The following is a 21,090-nucleotide window of genomic DNA, read 5'->3' as shown; positions in this document are numbered from 1 at the left end:
AGGGAGGGAACGAGAACGGAGAAGAAATGGGCGTAATTTTAGTGACTGGCAAGCGAACCGGATGTTGTCGTGGAAACGCCTCGCACCAGCAAAGTGCAATGGTGGCGCCGGCAAGTCCATGGCGAATTGCGATGGGCAAGCTTCCAATTGCCAAATCGCTTGGCCAGGCCCGAAGAGGCAAGCAGGCCAAGCCGGCCAAGCAGCCATGCCCTTGCATTACGTACGTACCTTCGATGGGTATGCCGTCCTTCCACCAGGACAGCTTCGCCGGCGGATTGCTGGAGCTGGAGTCGCAGATGATAGTTGCCTCCATGCCAGGTCGCAGTTCTCCCGGTTCAATGCGTATTTTGACCGTCTCCGGGGCAACTGGAAGAACGAGTACACACACCAATGGGTAATAAGAAAGGATGCGGTAGTCGGCAAATCGCCGCTTCCAAATTCAAAGCGCAGCTGGTGCACTCAAGAAAACAATTTGGCCATTGACTTAAGTTATAGGTTTTGAACTATTAATTGTTGTTATTTTTAATGGAACTCTTGTTTTAACGCTTCAAAAAGAAAGGAACTTGGAAATATAACTGTTTCGAATAACATTTACATTTTACATTTATAAACTAGGGAATATTTTCCTAACGTCGTTAGCTCTACATACTAAACAGTGACATAAAATCTAAATGGCAAGTTCAATTTTCTTTAAGGCATCTCATTTCATTTATTTATAATCATAATTTATTTGAATAAGTATAGATATTATAAGAAGAGCCTTGAGACGAATCCATATCTGATATATACTCACAGTGGACGCTGAGCGTGGTGGACTGGAAGAGCGGGATCTCGGTGGCGCTGTTGGAGGCCTCGCATCGGTACTGGGCCTGGTTGTCGGACACATTGGCCAGGATGGTGATTTCGGCCGAAACCGATTTGTCCGCCGCCCGTATGACCGAGTTTATCTGCAGCGGAATGGAGTACTTATATGTATTTTCTGGTTGGAAAACATCTCCGCAGAGCGCAGCTGGCGGATGCATTTTAATTTCGCTGATAAAACGACGTCTAATCTGGGCGAGCGAGCGAGCTGGAGAGCAAACACGGCACACAGATGAGTCCCCCGAGGGGCAGAGATGAAAACTCTGACACCGCAACAAATGGGAAGCGCTAAAACAGGAAGCCGCACCTGAAACTGCAGGTGCACCTGCCACCCAACAGCCAACAGCCAACATTCCGTCGTTTAAGTGTGTGGGCTGATGAGCTGCGGCTGTGGGTGACTTGTTTTATTTTTCCACCGTATTTTCCGCCTTTTGTTCAAAGTTCTAACGATAGCAGTGCTCCCTCGATTATTGGTGGGTGGAAGGTGGAAGGTGTGAAAACCGAAATCGGTCTGGCATCAGAAGCACAGAGTACAGGGCACAGAGCACTGCTGCAATGGCTGCAGTGGCTCATTAGCACTTTAAGCCCATAAAGCGGAAGCGGAAATGGTCAACAAAAGCGCCATTATTGTTTTGCGGATGTTTGCTGCCTGCCGTTGATAGTGCTCTCTCTCCCTGCCGCTCGCTCTTTGTTCCCTGTGTGTGTGACGGTTTGTGTATGTGTGTGTGTGTGTGTGTGCGTACGAGTGTGTGTTTGAGTTTTGTGCTGAAAATGCAAACAAAGAGCGGGAAAAAAGGAAATTTGTGCACTCACCCTTTTGTCGTTTTTGTACCATGTAAGCGTCGCCAGCGGATTGCCGCCTGATGAAACGCAGAGCAGTTTTTGCACCGAGCCAGCTGGGATAATTTGTCCCTCCATATAGCCAGATATTAATGGTGGCGCAGGCGGATCTGTGGGGGCAGTTGGAGAACACAGCACGGGATAAGAAAAACGTTCATAAAAAAGAGACAACAAAGAAGCGCCAAGCAGGGGGAAATGGGCCAGCGAATTGTGGGCCCAAAAACTTAGCCACGAGCCAGCAAATTATGGTCTACAACAATAACAGCAAAGGACTTCAGGGCAGCGCCTGGACTAGGACCCACCGCTGTGTCCTTCCCTTCGTGAGAGCTGCCAAGAGCGGCCGAACAATAAAAATTAAAATTATTTAATTTGCCGCGCATAAAGTAAAAATATCCGCAGGGCGTCCGCATCCTCAAGGCATGACCATGCACATACCATCGTTTCGTCCTTCGTCCTTGATTGGTCGGCGCTGGCCGGGGATTGGGAGTGGGCGTGGGCGTGGGAGTGGGCGTGGGCGCTCGGGAGTACCGCTCATTACCTCGGGGGTCCGTTAGTCATTTTCAGTGCTCATGGTATGGGTAATAAATGTAAATCTCTCGTCGCCCCTCCCCCGCTGCTTTTTCCCTGTGATGTAGGTCAGAAAAATTAATTAGCGCTGCAGGAGAGCGCTCACAAAGGACATCCACCGCAGGGTCGGAGGTGGGGCCGGGAGGCGGAGGCTGGATAAACCGAAACTAGAATCTCAATTATTAATAAGCTTCGGCATCGGCTTAGCTGCTGTCCCAAACCGAACCACTCGCACCTGTTATCGAGTGACTTTGCTTGTCAGTCCTTTCATCTTCCCCAGAAATCCGCCATCCCCGCAATCCCAGTCTCTCGCTGTCCTCCTACACCGACATCTATTTTTTCCTGCGTGTTTTTTGTCAGTGCCTTCGCTTATAATTGAGTCAAATGAAGAGTGACATCGAACATCGGATAATGGAGTTTGAGACACTTGCAGTTGTCGCGTGGCGGAGAAGTGTCACTCTGCGACTGAAAAAGGGGGTGGTGTCAGAGTCCGGGATGTTGGACTTTCACGTGGGTCACCAGAGTAGTGTGGGCTTTGGAATGTAGGCATAAACATTGATAACTTATCATGCGGACAGAATAAAAACTGCTTTAAAAGAGATATCGAACAGAAATTGTTTTATGCTTTGAAGTGTAGATTAACAAAATGCTTAAATTATTTACCACCCACAATCAATTTATTTCATCACCTTAATACTGACCGCATGCCACATCTATTGAATATTTTTGAAAGTACTGACTTTGATTTACGTGACCAAAAAATATTCCTTGCACATATGAACGATTTACAGGGACCAGAAGCAGTCTACAGCAATCCGCAGCTGGTAAAAAGCAGACCCCGGCTGAGCTTCCCGTTCTTAGTGCCGTAACTCTGAATGCACTCGCATATCTTGCTGCCCTTCACAATCCGCCCGAATCCCACACGGGATCCATTGACAACGGTAAGCGGCTTGAACGAGATGGCAAAGGACAGGTGGTGGGTGAATCCTGTGACATAAGCCTTGCTGAAGGATAATACGTTCGTGGAGGCCCCGTGGTCAATAACTTTGGCGTCGTACTCCAATGGCTGATGGAGCAGCGAATCCGCCGACAGCAGCAAATCGGTTTCCAGCCACAGATTGGGGAACAGTCGTTTGACCATAAACTTGGTGTGTTGATTGCACATGCAGGACTTGATCAGCTGCAGCACCACCAGCGGAGCAGCCTCCGTGTACAGCTGGACCACAATCCTGCCCAGAGGTCGTGCATCCTTGAGATATATGTCAAAGTAGACACGCGGTCGGAAGAGGCGGCGTAACTCGGCGTCCGACTTGGGCAGCGGGATGTTGAAGGCCTCGTACTTGGCCATCGCCTGGGACGGCAACTCCAGTGGAGCGGCGGGCGCTGCGTTCCTGGCTTCCCGCATCCGCTTGTCCGACAGACCGGAGTCCACCTCGCTGTTTACCTCCAGAATTCGCCGGCCAAACTCGCGATTTTCGCGCTCCAGTCTTTCGAGTGTAAGCAGGGTCATGGGAATGCTGGAGCTGGCGTGCACTATATCGTAGCGAAAGGGATTGATGGCTCCGTGGGTGCGCATCGTCCGCGAAATCTCCACCAGCAGTTGGATGTTGGCCTTGGTGCGCTTCATGAACATCTGCGCTTCGTCTCGAAGGTTGTTCACTCCGGTGATGCGCGCCGCCTGAAAGTTGGGTGCTTCAGCGTCCACCGTGCTGATCGCCCCCTTGATCCGCTCACGATGCTGATGCCACATCTTTAAGTGATTTACCATCAGGAGGCCGCCCAGGATCTTCTTCGGCTTGGCCCTGGCAGCCTTCTTGCGCTCCTTCACCTTCAGCTGGGCGGTCAGGCGCTCCTGCTCCGTGAGGTGAGCCAACTCGCGCTGCGACGCAGACACACAGATCGGAAAATCAGCCATTTAAAGAGTCGGAGAAACGGAAAAACTGGTATCCAGGAATAAAACTAGTAGCTAGATCGAGAATTTTTCTATTAAAACTGCCAACCGAAGCGGTATTTAACTAAAACTAAAGGAAAAACGAAAGGTGGGGTAGATATGGGAATCGGTAATGTTCCGTCCCTGCCTTACTCAGAACTAAGTACTTCCCCTGCTTGGCGTATTAAAGGCATATTTTTGGCTGTAAGTTCCTTGGATTTGCGCATACTTACAAAGGACATTGATCGTGTGGGTGGACACGACGTTCTCGGTCAGCTGCATGTTCAGTCCGTGACAGATGACGACCAGGGAGCGCTTGTTGGGCTCCACGACGGCGGTGATGTTCGAGGTGGTCGTCCAGCCGCCTGCGATGACAGGCAGAGATGGAAATGGATTAGGCAGGGGATTATGTCACACCGGCAACAGCACTTACCCTCGGGACTGACAATCGTCTTTGAGGTGGCATTGCGCACCTGCCGCCCGCCCACCATCCATTTGATCTCGGCGGGCGGGTTTGATGGCGCGGTGGTGCATGTCAGCGGCACAATATCTCCGACGCGCGCCTCTGTGGGTCCCATTATGGTGACGTGGGTGGGTGCAACTGGGGAGGGAAAAGGTTTCGGGTTGATTTCAGTTACCGGGAGTAGCATAATGAAGGAGGCATAAATATGTAATAGGTTTGCGGCGAGGCTCACTTGCGGCATGCTCGGAGCAGGCACACAAGAGTATATCCTGTCCTCCAGCTAGCTCCTGGCTTCCCGTTTCCCGCTTCCCTAATAGCCTTGGGGAGGAATGTCGGCTCCTGATGCCGCCTCCATGCAAATGATGACTGAGTGACTGACAGTCCGTCCGGCTGCGAAGCTATTACCTAATGCCGTCGAAGCGGAGAGCAGGAGCAGCTGCAGCTGCCGCTGCCACTGCCACTGCCACTGCCACCGCCTTGATGGATAAGTGCATACATTACGCATACGCAGCGTTGTCTTTCGCTTCATACAGGGCCGGGAGTTGGGCACGAGTGGCGCGAGGGGAATACGAAACTTTCGACTCGATATGTTTCGCATATAAATAAACATTATGAATTCTTAACTTCTCGCATCTTTCGCCGGTCCGTCTTAGCCATACATCTTCATTCCGGGCACACACCCTGGAACACACACTCGTGTGGGGCAAAAGAATGCTGATGCTGAATGTATTCCTGCTACGTCTTCAGTTTTGTTGTTCCACATTCGTTATACATAAATAATGCGTGTGCTAAGAGCTCCGGCCGCCAGCTGAGGCCACATCTGCTATCCTGCGATGCACAGGACGAAAGCATCCACCACGAAGGTTAATTTATGTAACCGGCATATTTGGGAAAATAATTCCGATAAACTTGAAGTATATCAAGTTTTGATATATAGAGATCCCATATGCAAAGTGTTCTAACTTACGGCCCAATGTTTTCTCTCAGTGCAGTGTTAGTGTGTGACTGCTCCTGTATTCGTTTGTGCTGGCCACTCAATGTGGCATACTTATTGGGGCAAGATGGGGCCGAGTGGGCAGGCCTGACCTGCATGGCGCTTTGATTGGTATGCGCATAAACTGGAAGCTGCCAGCTAAACGAGTTTTGCCTAACTGGGGGCGGAGTAACCCTCCACGCACTTAAAGCCGGCTTCAGGTAAAAGATGCCAATTTCAGCGGACTGCCGAGCACTTGAAATTTAAATATCGCGTATACGCCGCGCTGAGCCGCCGCCTCATCCATTTGCATGTGAGACAAGACACATGAGCCTAAGAGGCGGGATGGGATGTGCATGTGTGGCATGCAAATGTTTGCTGGTCTCCTCCGTCCGTCCGTCCGTCTATCCGTCCGTCCGTCTATCCGTCCATCCGTCCGAGTGTCGCGCTAACGACTTTGGCACCGCGTCGTTCCGCCCGTCGGCTTTGTGTGCCTGATTGCAATTGTTGTAAGTCTAACAAGCTGCAACGGCTGGGTTCGGAGATGCAGAAGTTCAGAGGTCGAGGGACTGAGGAGAAGGGGCTCTGCGCTATTTGGCACTTGAAAAGAATTTGCATTGCTTGATTTGACAAAGCCAAGTGGGCCGGGGACTGGAGAGGCTTTCAAAGTGCAAACTTAAGCTTAATTGCAAAAGAAAGCAACAGCCAGTGAGCGAGTTTTCAGGACTCCCATCCCCGAGCTCCAATCCTGCCGCATCTCTGAGTGAATCGCTTGCCAAGTAGGGCTGCTGGCTCTGTGGAATTCGGAAGATGTCGCAGGCGAGCCAGGCTGTTGATACAATCCACTCCCCATATCGCAGAGTTTCTGCCCTCCGCTTCCCTATACCGCATCCCGGCCTGTAATCTAGACACCTATTAAATCTGATACGCTACTCAGCCTGGGCTGCATACATAACTATATAACTATAAGGAACGCCAATTAGGCGGCGCAAATGGGAAGCAGATCCTTTGCAACTCGACTTACACAGCACGGATAGCTCCACCTCCGCCTTCAGTGCATTCTGGGACATCACATTGCTCGCTTCGCAGCGAAAGCGCGCCTTGTTGTCGCCCGCCTCGGCGGTAAAGGTATAGATGTTCTCGGACAATCGTCCTGAGGTTCTGTAAGAGGTTGGTTATTATATGATTGCATGACCAGCGAAACTTATAATCTAGGTCCACGGCGTACCCAATATATGTTGGATTGATATGATAATATGACTCTTACCTATAGGCCATGCGGATCTGGGATCCGTTCTTGTACCAGATGAGCTGGGCAGGCGGATTGCCGCCGCGACTCCGGCACATGAGCTCCACCGTCTGGCCGCGGCGCAGAGTTTCGCCCGCGGAGTATCCTTCGATGTAGGGCGGTCCTGGGGGGTCTGTGGGATTAGAACGGAGTACGGAGTGCGGAGTGAAAAACTATGCATACTACAGTTCCGGCAGTTTGCCGTGTTTACTGTTCGCATATTTAATTGCAACTGCTGTCCGCAAATAAATTCAATTTACACTAAAGTAAAGTGCGGCGAACGCATATGTGTATAAATACATGTGAAATTCGTGGCGTTTTTAATTGAAGTGTTTGCATGCAAATCGTTTATGCGGTCATATGCATTATTTTCCGATTTTCCCTTTTTTTGGGCCTCGATTTGGGGCGTCGGTAATTTCAATTGTTGTGGGCGTCGCACTGGGCGATTAATAATGGTGTAGAGCTCCGCATAACAGTGAAAAAGGCAGTGACAGTACGTGTTGAATACATTTGGGAATTATCGGCAGATGGAACACAGTTGGTAGCAACTAGAATCGCCGTTCCACGGGAAAACTTTCGAAACGCATCAGCTCTTAACCGACTGTAATATATTTTCCTTATCACAATTTGACAAGCGGTCAACCGTATTGAATCAACAGCAGCAATCAGGTGGTGCACAAAAGCTGCCAGGCACACACACTTTTCCGCATCCCCATCTGTGTGTACGTGCACCCCCCGCAGGCATGCATCCAAAAATTAAATTAAAATCACTTGAAATATGGTACGATGGGGCAATGGTGGGATGGGGCAGTGGGACAGTGGGACAGTGGGGAAGCAATAATAGCGCCATAATTAAGACCCCACAGTAAGGGAAAATGAATGGGGATGCACCCCGTTCCATTCCCGGCCTGAATTCGCAGATAGCACGGCTCGATTTTCGCCAGTTTCAGTTTTTTCGCTTTTTTGTGCCAATTACATCGCGACGAGCTCGGGAAATGGCCAACGAACTATGGCAGTTGGGGCCACCATTTGCCAGCTGCCTATGCATAAATAACAAACATAATTAATTTGAATGTGCGTGTGCAGGTGGAGCCATAGTCATCATGGCCATAGCAACGGCCTCCGGCTATTGCAGGTGCCCAGAGCCAACCACCGGCACCCCCAGTGTGGCACCAGTGCCACCAATGCCACCAGTGCCACCAATGCCACCAATGCCGCCAGTGCCACCAGTGCCACCACTGCCAACGGCAACAATCAATAAGAGGACTTCTGGCATTCGTAATGGCCGCTGCTCCCGTGCAGCATCGCAATTCGCATCCACATTGGCATCCAGTGGCAGCTGCGCGGCACATTAGAATTTAAAAACTAATTAATACGCGCCCGAATCGCGCAATTAGCGGCCGTGATGGCAAATGGCATCCGCATCGGGAGAGGCCGCTGGAAGCTGGTGCAAAAAATTCATTGCCTGCACTGCACGAAAATTAAAGGCAGTTAAGTGCGCAGGAAAATGCCATAAGTGTTTGATTTATGGGGCTGATTAAAATGGCATTTAATTCGTGTGCACACAAGTGCACAAAGCAAACTTAAAGTTATCAATAGTTATAAAAATTGTAATCTTGTTACTATGAAGCCTACTTTTGTATGATGCTCAACTTAAAATGGTTTGCCTTTACACGGAAAGCAAAAGAGGGGGCTTATAAGGTAGAAGATTTTCAGTGCATCGAATGAAACAGGCTGCTCCTCCTTGGAGACTCCACCCACATACACACACACTCCAACACGCACGTTCAATTGTACAGCAAATTGAGCCGGCTAATGAGGTCACCCACACGAACCCTCCGATTCCCGGCATCTCGGAGTCGCTTCCGGGCGCTGCCATCCCACCATGACCACCATGACTCCAAATCCGCCCCACTACAACCCCACCCCACCCAAACAGATGGCGATGGAAAGGCTGAGAAGCTACTCACACAACACGGACAGTTGGACGGTGGCCCGCATGGGCATGTCCGGCGAGAGGGCCTTATGCCTCGCCTGGCACGTGTACTCGGTGTAGTCGTCATCTGGACCTGGCTTCAGTTTCAGGCTCGACGTGGTCGTGAACCGCTTGGCCGTCGACTCCTCCACGGTGTCCTCGCGTTTTTCTGCAAGAAAGTTAAGTTCATACCTTAATAAACAGGTGTTTGCAGGGCATTCAAAATTGTTTATATTTAAGTCTTAATTTTTTAAATTCAATATATTAAAATTGTGCGATTTTGATGGAGTAATGCTATAGCAATACTGATAGTTAGTATTAACTACGACTTTCATTTATTCCTTATTGATTTTTTATCAGGGTACTGGCCGATGTATATCTACTGCATTTTACAGGAAAGTGCCAAGTTTACTGCCTCGAGACATAAGTAATTCGCAACTCCCATCAATCCCACACCAGCACAGTATTTTGTGACATCATTTTCAGTTATAAATTTTGAACGAGCCTCATCTGCGCCGCAAAGCGCGGCCTAAAAAACGGCTCCTGGTCCCCACCCACTCAACTATCGTTGTGGGGCAGCAGCACCACTCGCACCACCGGCACCACCATTTCGCTGCGGGGTAATCACCAAGATGGCCGTCTGCCCACATTAACCGCCATTTACGCGTCCCCACCACAAACACTAACACACACACACACACACACACACACACACGCGCCACTGACAGCCTGCAAATGATACAAGACCCGGCCAGAACTGGCCATTCTCGTAAACCCCGCACCGAAAGCTATGGCTTTCGAAATAGTATGGCTTGGGGTCCAGTCGGGGTCCTGCCGCAACATATTGCGTCATAAACATAATTCATCATGCAGCTTCCTTCCGCTGTCCACATTTCCTTGCGGATTTTCCTACATTTTAACGCCGCTTTGCGAATTTTCTTCCCTCTTCGTGGCTGTTTTTTGCTGCTTTGTTTTTTATATGTTTACCCGAAAAATTTCCATCATCATCGTTGCTGTCGCTGTCGCCGTGCGTTTCACATTTTAAGCATTTTTAACGCGCCAGTTGTGCTAAAATGATTTCGTTACTGGCCAAATGGCGGGAATGGAGCGGAAAATCCACCACCCGGAAAAAGGGGCAACTGCCGAACGCCCTGGCCCACCCACATGTACCGTTGTAGGGGCCATAATCATTATGAAAATTAAAAGTCGTGAAGGCGGCTAAGCGCCACCGCCCACCTCCCACTCCGTCCGCCTAGCCCATTTACCATTTACCCATTGACATTTGCATTTTTCCATATTTTCCAGCAGCTCTGTTTTCCAATTTGCCGACTGCCCAGCAGCGGCTAAATGACAAGGCACAAATACAGGCTCCAGGACGAAGGACGAAGGACAAGGGATTCTGGACAGGACAGGGCAGGATAGCGAACCGCAGAGCAGATAAGGGCCGAAAATCGACAGTCGGCGCTTTGTTGGAGTATAAAATTATTATTTAAGCACCGTCATCAGGCCGAAAGTCCACGTCCATTTCCCTGTGCACCACCCCCCTGCCCGGCATCCTGCGCATCTCCGCTCCATCATATCACATGTGCGATGGCCAAACGGTTGACAGGCGTCACTTTGCCCATCTCCATACACCACCCACCGCCACCTTCACGGGCTCGGCTCATCCCCATCCCCATCCCCATCCTCATCCCCATGCTTATCCACAGCCACATCCGCATCCGCATCCGCACTTATCCCGTCTAAAAAGGACCTGGGCAAAACATTTACACTTTTTGTGTTCTGCTTAATGCCTTCCAAGAAAAAATGTATATTGTTATGTTCGAGCAACCCATTTTGTTTTAGGCAGTCTAATACAGCCCAGATATCTGGTGTCAGTCACGTTATTAAATATTATTCGTGCTTTTTATTACTTATATCTAAGGCACATATTATTCCTAAAGATTAATCAATAGTTTACTTTATACTAGACGGTAAGCTAAAGTCACTTAATCCAACTGAGCCCTATTCAGCCATGTATCCGTTTGTTTAGTTTAGATGAAATTGCACGATTATGCATAAGATTCCTGGGATATACCTCCAGGTGCGTGGATGACAACCATTTTGGCACACTTGGCCCTTGATGGCACATGGTTGCGTATTAAGTGTAATGACTTAGTGGCTACTAACCTGGTTTGTACTCCACGTTGCCGCGATACCAGACGATTTGAGCCGCCGGCTTAGCATTGGCCACGATGCACTTGAGCTGCAGGTCCTGGTTCTCTCGCACCTCCACCTTGGAATTGTGGCTGTAACCTTTGATCTCGATCGAGGCTGGCGGAGCTGGAAGAGAGGAGCAGTGGGAACAATTAGGGGCCGGGCCACAAAGGAAGTTCGCGGGACATCGGATGATGAGTGGTGGGCGGAGGACAGAGGATGGTTGTTGCAGGTCGAAACAAAAGCTAATGGCTGCCAGGGAAGCTTTGCTCATTATGGACCACAATGGCATTACAGGGCGTTTTGTGGGCGTGGCACTGCCTAATGCATTGTGTGTGCCCCGACAGACGACATTGTTGATGAAGGCCCAGGTTGAATGGCCGCCGATGCAGAAACAGAAACAGCAGTTGGAATTGCGAGGGGGCTGCGAGGAATGCGCCAAGAATGCAGCATTCCGTCCTTGTTAGCCACCCACTTCAAACGGCCCGTCTACTGATGCACTCAAAAAATACCGTCAACATGGTAATTCAATATATGATTTCAAATTATTCAAGAGGCCTCGTTGAGTATTCCCTAATCTTATGCTTACTATGAGCGGGGGGAAAAGAATGAAATTCGACTTAATGTATTAATGTGTTGTCTGAATTTTGTTATGAATTAGGAAGCTTGAGGTGACTAAATGAAATACATCGCGGTCTAAACTTTTTCTAGGTGTAGGCAGGTCCCTCGTTAATGTGCTCAAATATGAGTTTCAATATTTGCGCTCAAGAGGACGTATGTAGATGGCTGGTGGAACGGGAGGGGGCTATGAGGAGTGTGGCATGCTAGAGCCGGCATGCCTTGGCAAACTGTTGAAATATACACGAGCCACCGGCGAAACAATGGCGGAGTGACGCCGGGTGGTGCCGAGTGGGTGGGCGGTGCACACTGGGTGGTGCATGAGTGCGGCAGATGCAGAAACAAACAGGCGGGGCAAGGAAAGTAGGAGCAGCGAGCAGCGAGCAGCGAGCAGCAAGCAGCAAGCAGCAGGCAGCGAAACAAACAACGAGGAACGAGGATAAAGTTAAGTGCACGTGTGCATTATTTTAATGCCACCTGAAGGAGTTTGGCTGCCATTGCCATTGCTTCGCACTAAGCGGGAAAAACTGCAGGAGTAGGATCCTACACTCCGAAGGAGTTGGCTCAGGGCGTCCTGCATTTGACATGCAACATATGTTGCCGGCTGCTCCGCGAACTGCTCCAGAAGTTGTAGCATGCAAAATGAATGCTTAATGCCGTACAATAAGTCCCTTGGCCCATCCAAGGGGATGGGGCTTAGATGGTGGTTTAGATGGAGGGTACTGGAGAGGTGGCATGTCTGCGACATCACTCTGCGCAGAGGTAATTGCTTTTGTTGCGGCACAAATGAAATCAACACCGCGCAGGCGGTGCTCCTTCCCCTTTGATTAAGCTTAGTTTAGCATCGCCGCAAGCTGCGAATATTATTACGCACAAATCAAATACAGGAAAATAATTTCGAAATCAGGGACCAGGTATTTCCTTTCACTCGCATTCCACCGTAAAAGCCGATGATTTTCCGGTTTATTAACAAACACATCCAGAGGTGAGATTGCTTAAACATACATATCATGTTTACGAATATCATTGAAGTTGGTTGGGACATGTGGGAAAAAGCTGCATTTGTTCCAAGTGCACTTTTAATACTTGATTGATTTATATCATTTTCCTTCAGGCCTAATATTTCTGTCGTGGCCTACGAGTAGAATTGAAACCATAATATGTGGTATAGTATCCCGTATGTCTTGTATCTTTCTCAAACTCCATGTAAATCATGAAAGACTTCGAAAAGTGATTATTTCCTTGAAATAATAGAATCAAATTTCTCTGTATAGTTGAACACAGTCCTTACTTGAAGATAACTGGCTACATGTAAGTTCGAATGTTCCAGAGACAGACTACAAACTTAACAAATTTTCGTTGTATTCTCCCAAGGCTGCAGATGCATTGCTTGCTATGCCAGGCGAAACCCTTTCTGCCTGAGGAAATGCCAATTGCGGCCGTGGATCATACCGCACCCACCAGTATCCCCCATCCAGTATCCTGCTGCAACCTTGGCTAAAGGCTTTGTGCGCCGAAATTGGTGTCGCCGTGGCACCGCTGGCTATACAGATTGTCCCTGGACTTTCGGAGACTTGAGGGGGCTGTACGTGCATTGAAAATTCATAATATTTGGCGCACCGTGGCAGGGCTTTTCGGGGGAGGGGCGCACTGGGAGGGGCGTGGCACAGCGCGTGCTGCATAGTTAAAATGCGAAATGTATGCACATTTTATGATTTTTTCTTGCCCCAACTCCTGGCAAATGCAACTCGAATTATGCCAATGCGTGGCATGCCACCCTCCGCAGATATATCTGTATACCTATATATTCGAGGTAGCGGTACGTGAATGTGTCTGTGTATGCGTGTGGATTGGAACGTGGGGTATGTGCATTGTTGATTGGTATGCATATTGTATTTGATTATAGACAAGCGAGCAGGTTCCACCTTTTCAAGGGGAATAGTAAGAGAGGATTGCAGTCGGGGAAGCGCAGCTAGGCAACTACCAAGTATGCGTTTCTCAGCTAAAGGCAAATATGGGATGAGAAATGTGACTCTTTTCGAGGCTTCAGGCACTCTGATTAATTACTCATGGCTTTTAAAGATGATACTGGACAGAGACCTTGTCGTTCAGATGCTTCAGCGGACAGACAAGGAGAGGAACGGACCAACTGACGTGACCATATCACTCGGTAAGTCAGCATGATCTTTGATATAAACGCTTTCTTCTTTCGGTAGAAATGAATAATAAATGTTGATATGACAACATATAGATGGCACTTTCTCCTAACAAGTTCTAGCTCAGTTGGCGTGTTTTTGGTTAGACTTGCACCCCATCAGGTGAAATTTCGGTCAACCCAGTTACTTGGTTAGGGTTAAATGTTGATTAAATTCTATGCAAAAGCCGCGTCCCCACATGGTAGTGGGCGGAATGTGGCTGAATTTTGGGTGGGTGGGGCTGCTATGTAGGGGGTGTATGGGGGGGTGGAGCGCGCTTCTTTGAGTGCTCCGTTGGCTGGTATCAAATAATTTATGCAACAATGGCTGCAATAACAGCACTGGCAGCGGCAGCGGCAGAGCTTGAGCTTGAGCTCCAGTTGCCGGATTCCTGGCAAGCGAGTACACAAAGTGCAATTTGCCATGAGCACTGGACCACTCCGCTCTGGATCCAGCTCCGCCCGGGCAACGACACCCCGGCTAACCCACTAATAGTACGCCTCATAAAAGTTTTATGCGCCGGAATACTTTCCAGCCCTTTTACACTTCCCACTTCCCATTTCCCACAACCCACATCCCATCCACCAGGCAACCAAGCATCCACTGCAGCCCAATCTGAATCCAAGGCTAAGCCAAGAATTGGCCATTTTTTTTCGTTTGGGCCAAGGGAGCTGGCCGGATGGCTGCCTGTGATGTAAGTTGAGCCATCAGGAGCCTGGTCACACGAGGAGTGCGACCCTTGGAGCTCGGGGCTGACTTTAAGGTCAGCCTCACATAACAAATGTCGGGCGATATTTCCCGGGAATGCCGGCAGATGAAAACTTTCCTCATTTGCACTTCAATTACAAGGGCGGCTGGGGAAGGTTGGGTGTGATTTTGAAAAATGTGCGGACATTTGAGAATCAATGAAGTGCGTCTATTGGCCAGGAAGGAAATCCAACTTGAATTCGGGCTGCATTGAAGTCCAAAATTTATAAACGCCCAAAGGTGGCTGCTGCAAGTACAGCACTTTGCTCTCCATTTTCTTGCCATTGTCCGGCGCCCGGCAAAAAGTTTTAGCTTTTAGATGTGGACTCGGATTCGGATTCGGATTCGGAATCGGACGCCGACATGGACATGGACCTTGCAGTTGCCTTGCGGCATATGTGTTTTCGGGTCCATTATTTTTTGTGCCTTTTTTTGTACTCCAAATTAATGGCATGCGAAAATTTTTGGGGAATTTCCATAAATTTGCACGTGGACTTTTGTGTGCAAAAGTTCTTTGCTTTGCCAAACTTATAATCTAATTGCGCCCTCACGTTTATTTTACCCATATATATGTATGAGTGCACTATGTATTCTGCAGTATGGCCGGAAATAAATGTACGTACATATATGTATATGTACATATGTACTGGTGGTGGTGCTGGTGGGAGTGCGGAGTAATTTTTGGAACTTTAACATAAGCACGGCCAGTGTTAGACCCAAATTGCCTCAGAAACTTTGTAACGGAGTCTGAAAATTTAATTTGAGCAGGACAAAGGTGAGTGCTATTAATTTTTAATAGACTATCTGCAGAAAGTTTTAATTAAATCATATCTTACAAGTGGAGCAGTGTGGGAGACCGTGCAAATGGTAAGTGTGTAGACTTTCTACTAAGTAGTTAAAAATATTATTTTTAAATCCTTTTCCTCCATGCTGCAATCAATAATCAATAACTTTTCCATGCAAATGAATTGAAGATAGTCTCCGAAAGGAATAAATCAAATCAATGTAATTGGAACTTAATTGAATTATTAGGCATTTGTCCGCATTTTCTCATGGCTAATTGCAGCAATAATGCCGCACGTGCCTCCACCCACACACACCTCCGCCTGGGATGCCCGAATACCTCGGACTGGGCGCCCAGACACATGTCATATGAGAAAGCCAAGACAAAGATTTCATCACAAAACAAAGGGCGGAACAGGGTGGTGGGTAGGTGGGGAAGTGGGGAAGTGGGGAGGGCAGGACTCACACAAGTATCCACAATTATGAAAAACATGTTATGTGACAACCGACCTTTCGCCGCTCCACCAACAACTTGCAGGCACTTACGAGCTCGGCAGAGAAGCCCACTCCTCCCCCAGCATCCCAGCATCCCAGCTATCCATGGTCCTTCCTCCTTTTATTTTTATACACGGTATTTGTAGAGACCAGAGGCATGCGGGAACTTAAACCCAAGATATCTTACAAATCCCTTATGATCGAATAGGATAGTTAGTCAGGTTTATAAAGAGGAATTTGAATGATGAGAGAATGTAGTTTTTTTCGAAGTTCTTTCAATGCAATTTTAAGACTTCGTTTCTAGCGTGGGTAACCAGGTAGGTATCTTCTAGGTATCTTCAAGTCTGAATGCTTTTCCCGGCTTCTCTTGCCATTCGAAGGCTTTGGGCACACACATCGCCATTGTCACAGCTCATGGCGCGTAATTAACTTAACAAACGTCATTAGGGGAGTGCGCTTGTGTGCGAGTGTGCGTGGGCCTTGGGCCCCGGAATGTGTGCTATACTTATGGCGAGTGTTAGCCATGGAATCTCTTGATGTCTGGGAAGAATTCCTTGGAAGGAGCAAGCGAAGCGAGCCAAATGAAAATCGCTGTCATCAAATGTATCGCAATTCCTTGAGTGATTACAATTACACAGCAAAGGCAGCAGAACATTCAAAGTGATTGCTAGCCGACAATGCAACAGTCGAAAACGAGGACTAAAACAAAAAGGAATTCATTTCGCATCGCTTGCCTGCAGTGGAGACGAGACACAGCTCCAACTCCAACTCCCAGCTCCCAGCTCCCAGTTCCTGGTTTTCCGCCCACTTGGGCTCCTTGGAGCAATAAACTGCGCTAAATTCAGTTCAGCTCCGTAATGCTGTAGCTCCACGTGGCGTTTCAGTTGCTGTTGCTGCTGTTGTTGCTGTTGTTTTGCAAATTGCTGACAATAAATGTTGGCAGCGACAGAGACGGCAGGTGTGCGAGTGAACAGGGAGCCGCATTTAAATTTCACTAGTGGAATTCCGTAGGTGCAATGAGCAGGAAACATCAGGAATGTGTGCCACTGTTTGTACATATGTGTGGGTGGGTGGGTGTGTGTGTCTGCCCCTGGTGACAAATTCATTTGTATTTATTACTTAAATTAATTGCAGTCCCTACAAAAAGGAGAGCTCCACAAAGGGGTGAATTCAATTGAGTGGGTGGGCCAAGCACAAGGCTACAAGGCATACAAGGCACTCGAAGGGTAACGTACTTTGTATGCGGATTTTCCCTCCACACCAGCGAGCTCTTGGGACTCTGAATTCGCGAACAGTCGGAGATTGCTAAAAGCTGAATTTGGTATTCTTGCGAATTCGTGAAATGTAATACAAAATTCAGACGATGATATGTTTCCATTGCAATTTTAGAATTTTGTACTGGATTGTAATGGTTTAAAATGCGCGTGATTGACTGTATTTCGATGGCACAAATTGCATTTATGTATTTACAAGTTGAATCACCACGAAACTCCCTACGTAGTTGATAAAGAAGCTCATGAAATAAAACCTTTGTCAACCACTTTTCCCTTTGCGTAATCAAGAATGGCTAATTAGGGTCATTATACTCACATATGACGGTCAGTTTGGCATTGGCTCGGATGGCGCTGTTGAGTCGCGCTGGTCCCACCTGGCACTGATAGTCGGCGTCGTCGTTGATGGAGGCGTTCGAGATGCGCAGGTTGTAGATGCCCTGCTTCCGGTCGCCGAGCACGGAGTAGCGAGGGAAACCGGGAATGACCGCCGAGAAGCCCAGTGCAAAGCCGTCCTTCGTCCACTGGACGGCGCCGGCCACGTTGGCCACCTCGCAACGCATCATGGCCTCGGCTCCTTCCAGGACCTGGAGGTCGTGCGGCGTGGTTCGGAACTTCTGCTGCTGGGCGTGGCTGGGGACGGGGGCGCTGGCCAGGACGATGACAGCTAGAAAGGGAGGAGGGAGAGGGAGAGTGATTCATTAGCGATGCACTTAATTAATTGTCCTTGCGGCCATTTGTTGTCTCCGGTCTGTGCGTCCGTTGGGTCCTCTATTAAAAACGTGACTTTCTATCGCCCAGCGCCGTATGATGAATTATGAAATATGTGTTTACTCAAAGTCCGCGATCCCAGTGCCCAGTGCCCAGATCCCAGTGCCCAATGCCCATGGCCGGGAGCCCAGTCAAAGCGAATCCCGACCGCAATAAAACAGGACATTCTGCAAAGCTCCTTCCTCCGGAGCCCCAGGCTTCCCGGCCGAACTTTGACCGTTTCCAGCTGCCTCAAAAAAAGGAGCTGGGAAAAAACTTGGCCAGCACGGCTTCGTTCCGTTCTTTTTTAATGAAAAACAAACACATTTCCCGAACCCGAAACGAAAAAGCGCGTTTGCCGTGCCACAAAAGCCAATTGTGGGTGTGGTCCGTATCCGTGTCCGTTGTCCGTTGTCCTCAGTCCGTAGTCCGTAGTCCGTAGTCCGTAGTCCGTAGTCCACGGGCCCCTGTCCGTGTCTGTTTGCCAAGACACATTGCAGACTGCTGCAGTTGTGGAGTTCATTTCTTGCCGCCGAAACTATTAAATTGTGCGAGTTGGCGGGTAAAAAAGGCACCGGGAGGTGGTAGGTGGGAGGTGGTGTTGGCTTTTCCCGAGGCAGTGGCGCATCTAAAATCAACAAAAGCATTTAACGCGACGGTCGTCAGTCGAGGCAGCTGCACTTGTTTTTAGTGTCCTAAAATCCACCCAAAAAAGCATTCGGCCCCCACAACAGTCCACCTCCCGCGTCCTGCGAAACGAGCATTTTATTCGCGCTTTCATAAATTTTCCAGCAGAGACTATTTCTTGTGCCCCCGCGCTCCGGCTCTGTTTATTTATAAGCAACGAAATGCAGTTTTAAATCTGGGCAAACCACTCCCAGTGCCGCCTTCCCCGCTGGCACATTCTGGCAGAAGGGAAACTGGAAATAAAATAAAACTTAGCTCTGGCGCTACCAACTGGCAATGATTAATATGGCCAGCAATTTGCATACGCATCATGTCTGAGGGGCATGGCGATGGTTAAAATAGAATAGAATAGGATGGGGTGGTTGGCTTGGGTTGGGATGGGTTAAGGGATGGGGCTGAGGAGCAGGCGGTGGGGCAGAAATGAATTTTAAATAAGAAAAATATCACAGAGCAGCCGGGTTAGGAACTCATTCGTTGCCAAACTCTTTACGATTTCATTATTTTGCCTTTTCGTACATAATTTGTTCGGCAAAAGAATGTGAAAGGAACAAGCTGGGAATCAACAACAATTTGCCCATCCTCCCCCTCCCCCACCCCTAAATTGATGTGGCTGTTGTTGTTGTCGAACAGCCAGCAGCATTACGGGCAATTTATATAAATTTGGTTGTTTCTCGAGGGGGAGCTGTGGGGGTTGTGCGGGGTCGGCATCTGTCAGAGCCAGACGAGAGCTAGCCCCGAAACCTAACCAGAACCCTTGCCGGGAGATGCGGAGATGCGGGGATGCGGGGATGCGGGGATGCGGGGATGCGAGGATACCAGAGTGCCAAAGTGCCAGGAACATCCCCGGCAGACAAGGATCAACATAACCTTCGGCCTGTCGCAAAATTTTTGCCTATTTGCCCGCACGCGCACTCACATGTCGGTTTGGGGAGTTCATAGTTGAGTAAATTTTTACCTCGTTCCGGAGGCGAAGGAGACCCTCCTCCCGATGTCCATGGCTTCCTAGCTGTTTTCGCCGTTTTACCGGCTTCATCGCTCCGCATTGTCTTATATTTTTCAAGCGAAAAATTTTAATAAAGCAAATTCCTATTTTACGACACCATACCCCGCTAAAAATGACGACGACGAGGCCAAAAATTAAGCGTGACGCCCCATCCCACTTGCCACTTCCACCGAAATCCTCTTCATTCCATACATCATACGCAGTGTGGTCCCCGGAAATAGTCGAAATGGAAATTCACACGCAACAAGCCGTCGGAGCAGAGAACAAGGAGCCGCGAGTGACAGCCGAAAGTGCGAAAAGGATTTAAATGCTTTAGGCGTCGCCTTTTGACCTGCCCTCCATGGCTCCACCGCTCCACCGCTCCTCCGCTCCTCCGCCGATTGTCGCCCCTCCTCACTGCCCGGGATTGTCAAGTGCCATTGTCGAATTTCTGTGACTCCACCGAAAGGATGAGGGCCAGAACGTGCGTGGTTTTTAGTGTCGCGTTCTCTTGATTGTTTTCCAAGCTGGGGCTGAAACAACAACACATCCCCGTCCGGCGAGAGACACATGAGGACAGCAACAAATCCCGGCCAGCTCCCAACTCCCAGCTCCCAGCTCCGTGGTCCCTGTTCTCATATCCTCAAAAAAGGGTTGGCTGGGTCTTATTTTACGAGCGGGGGACTATCAGTGTTATTGTTATGACTGAAATTTGATGGCCCCGACCGCTTTTCGGGCAAAGTGATGTATGTGTGTCCCATCCCATCTGCTGGCCCAGATTTCAAGATTCGCTTCTTCTGGTTATCTCGGCCAAGCAGCCGGAGCCGATTAAGCAGCCGGGCATCGGATTAACCAGAGGCTGGCGGGACACCTGAGTGGGTCGGTTCAGATTCCCAGAACATTTTCACACATGCAGCACTTAAGTTTTATTTGGTTTTGCTTTAAATGCTCGCACGTATTCGGGATTTGGCGGGTCAGACGCAGCTGAATCCTTCGGGGTTGAATCCTTCAGGCTGCTTGGCCTGGAGCAGTTTTGGAGCCGTGCGAAACTCCCGACGCGTATTAATTTGACGATTATTATTTCCGCTCACACACACGCAGCTTTAACTTTGCTTTATGGTTATCGTGCACTGCGGGGAATTCTAAAATCGTTCTTTATTCACTTCAGAATATAAATATCTAATATTCTATGGATATACGTATATCAGTTCGAAATTCGTGGAAGAAAACAATAAAAACTAAAGTTGAATTTGGCCGCTTCTCCAAACGCTTGTATTTTTCTTGCACTTTATACCTGAGATTAAATCGTTTTATCCAAAAGCGATTGGTAATAACAATGATAAATGCACATAAATGGAATATTTTAATGCACTTCCTTGTCATTTGAATGAGCAATAGTTGTAACATTTAAGCTAACTTTCTTTTTCCCCCGAATTTATATTCCTAGTGTACTGCTTTTTCGGTGGGCG

At 48.7% G+C, this 21,090-nt stretch overlaps 2 protein-coding genes across 4 annotated transcripts in view; both read right to left on the bottom strand.

Annotated features, from left to right (window-relative positions):
* LOC120449609 (nephrin) overlaps positions 1 to 21,090 on the bottom strand; it is a 57,086-nt gene that overhangs the window by 24,584 nt on the left and 11,412 nt on the right. For all 3 annotated transcript variants that reach the window (XM_039632200.1, XM_039632181.1, XM_039632190.2), the window contains exons 2-11: positions 17,522 to 17,869; positions 11,067 to 11,219; positions 8,893 to 9,066; positions 6,902 to 7,055; positions 6,659 to 6,795; positions 4,632 to 4,799; positions 4,432 to 4,563; positions 1,675 to 1,811; positions 794 to 947; positions 229 to 366 (exon numbers count right to left, since the gene is read on the bottom strand). In XM_039632200.1, the coding sequence (XP_039488134.1) occupies positions 229 to 366; positions 794 to 947; positions 1,675 to 1,811; positions 4,432 to 4,563; positions 4,632 to 4,799; positions 6,659 to 6,795; positions 6,902 to 7,055; positions 8,893 to 9,066; positions 11,067 to 11,219; positions 17,522 to 17,869 (1,695 nt within the window). The remainder of the gene's footprint in view (positions 1 to 228; positions 367 to 793; positions 948 to 1,674; positions 1,812 to 4,431; positions 4,564 to 4,631; positions 4,800 to 6,658; positions 6,796 to 6,901; positions 7,056 to 8,892; positions 9,067 to 11,066; positions 11,220 to 17,521; positions 17,870 to 21,090) is intronic.
* Positions 2,924 to 4,298, bottom strand: LOC120449625. The gene has a single exon (XM_039632212.2). The coding sequence runs from the start codon at positions 4,181 to 4,183 to the stop codon at positions 3,074 to 3,076; it is 1,110 nt and encodes a 369-aa protein (XP_039488146.1). The 5' UTR covers positions 4,184 to 4,298; the 3' UTR covers positions 2,924 to 3,073.

This window comes from Drosophila santomea, chromosome 2L (genome assembly GCF_016746245.2).
Source record: "Drosophila santomea strain STO CAGO 1482 chromosome 2L, Prin_Dsan_1.1, whole genome shotgun sequence".
NCBI lineage: Eukaryota > Metazoa > Arthropoda > Insecta > Diptera > Drosophilidae > Drosophila > Drosophila santomea.
Note: the sequence above shows the minus strand (reverse complement) of the source record. Positions and strands in the feature narration are given on the sequence as shown.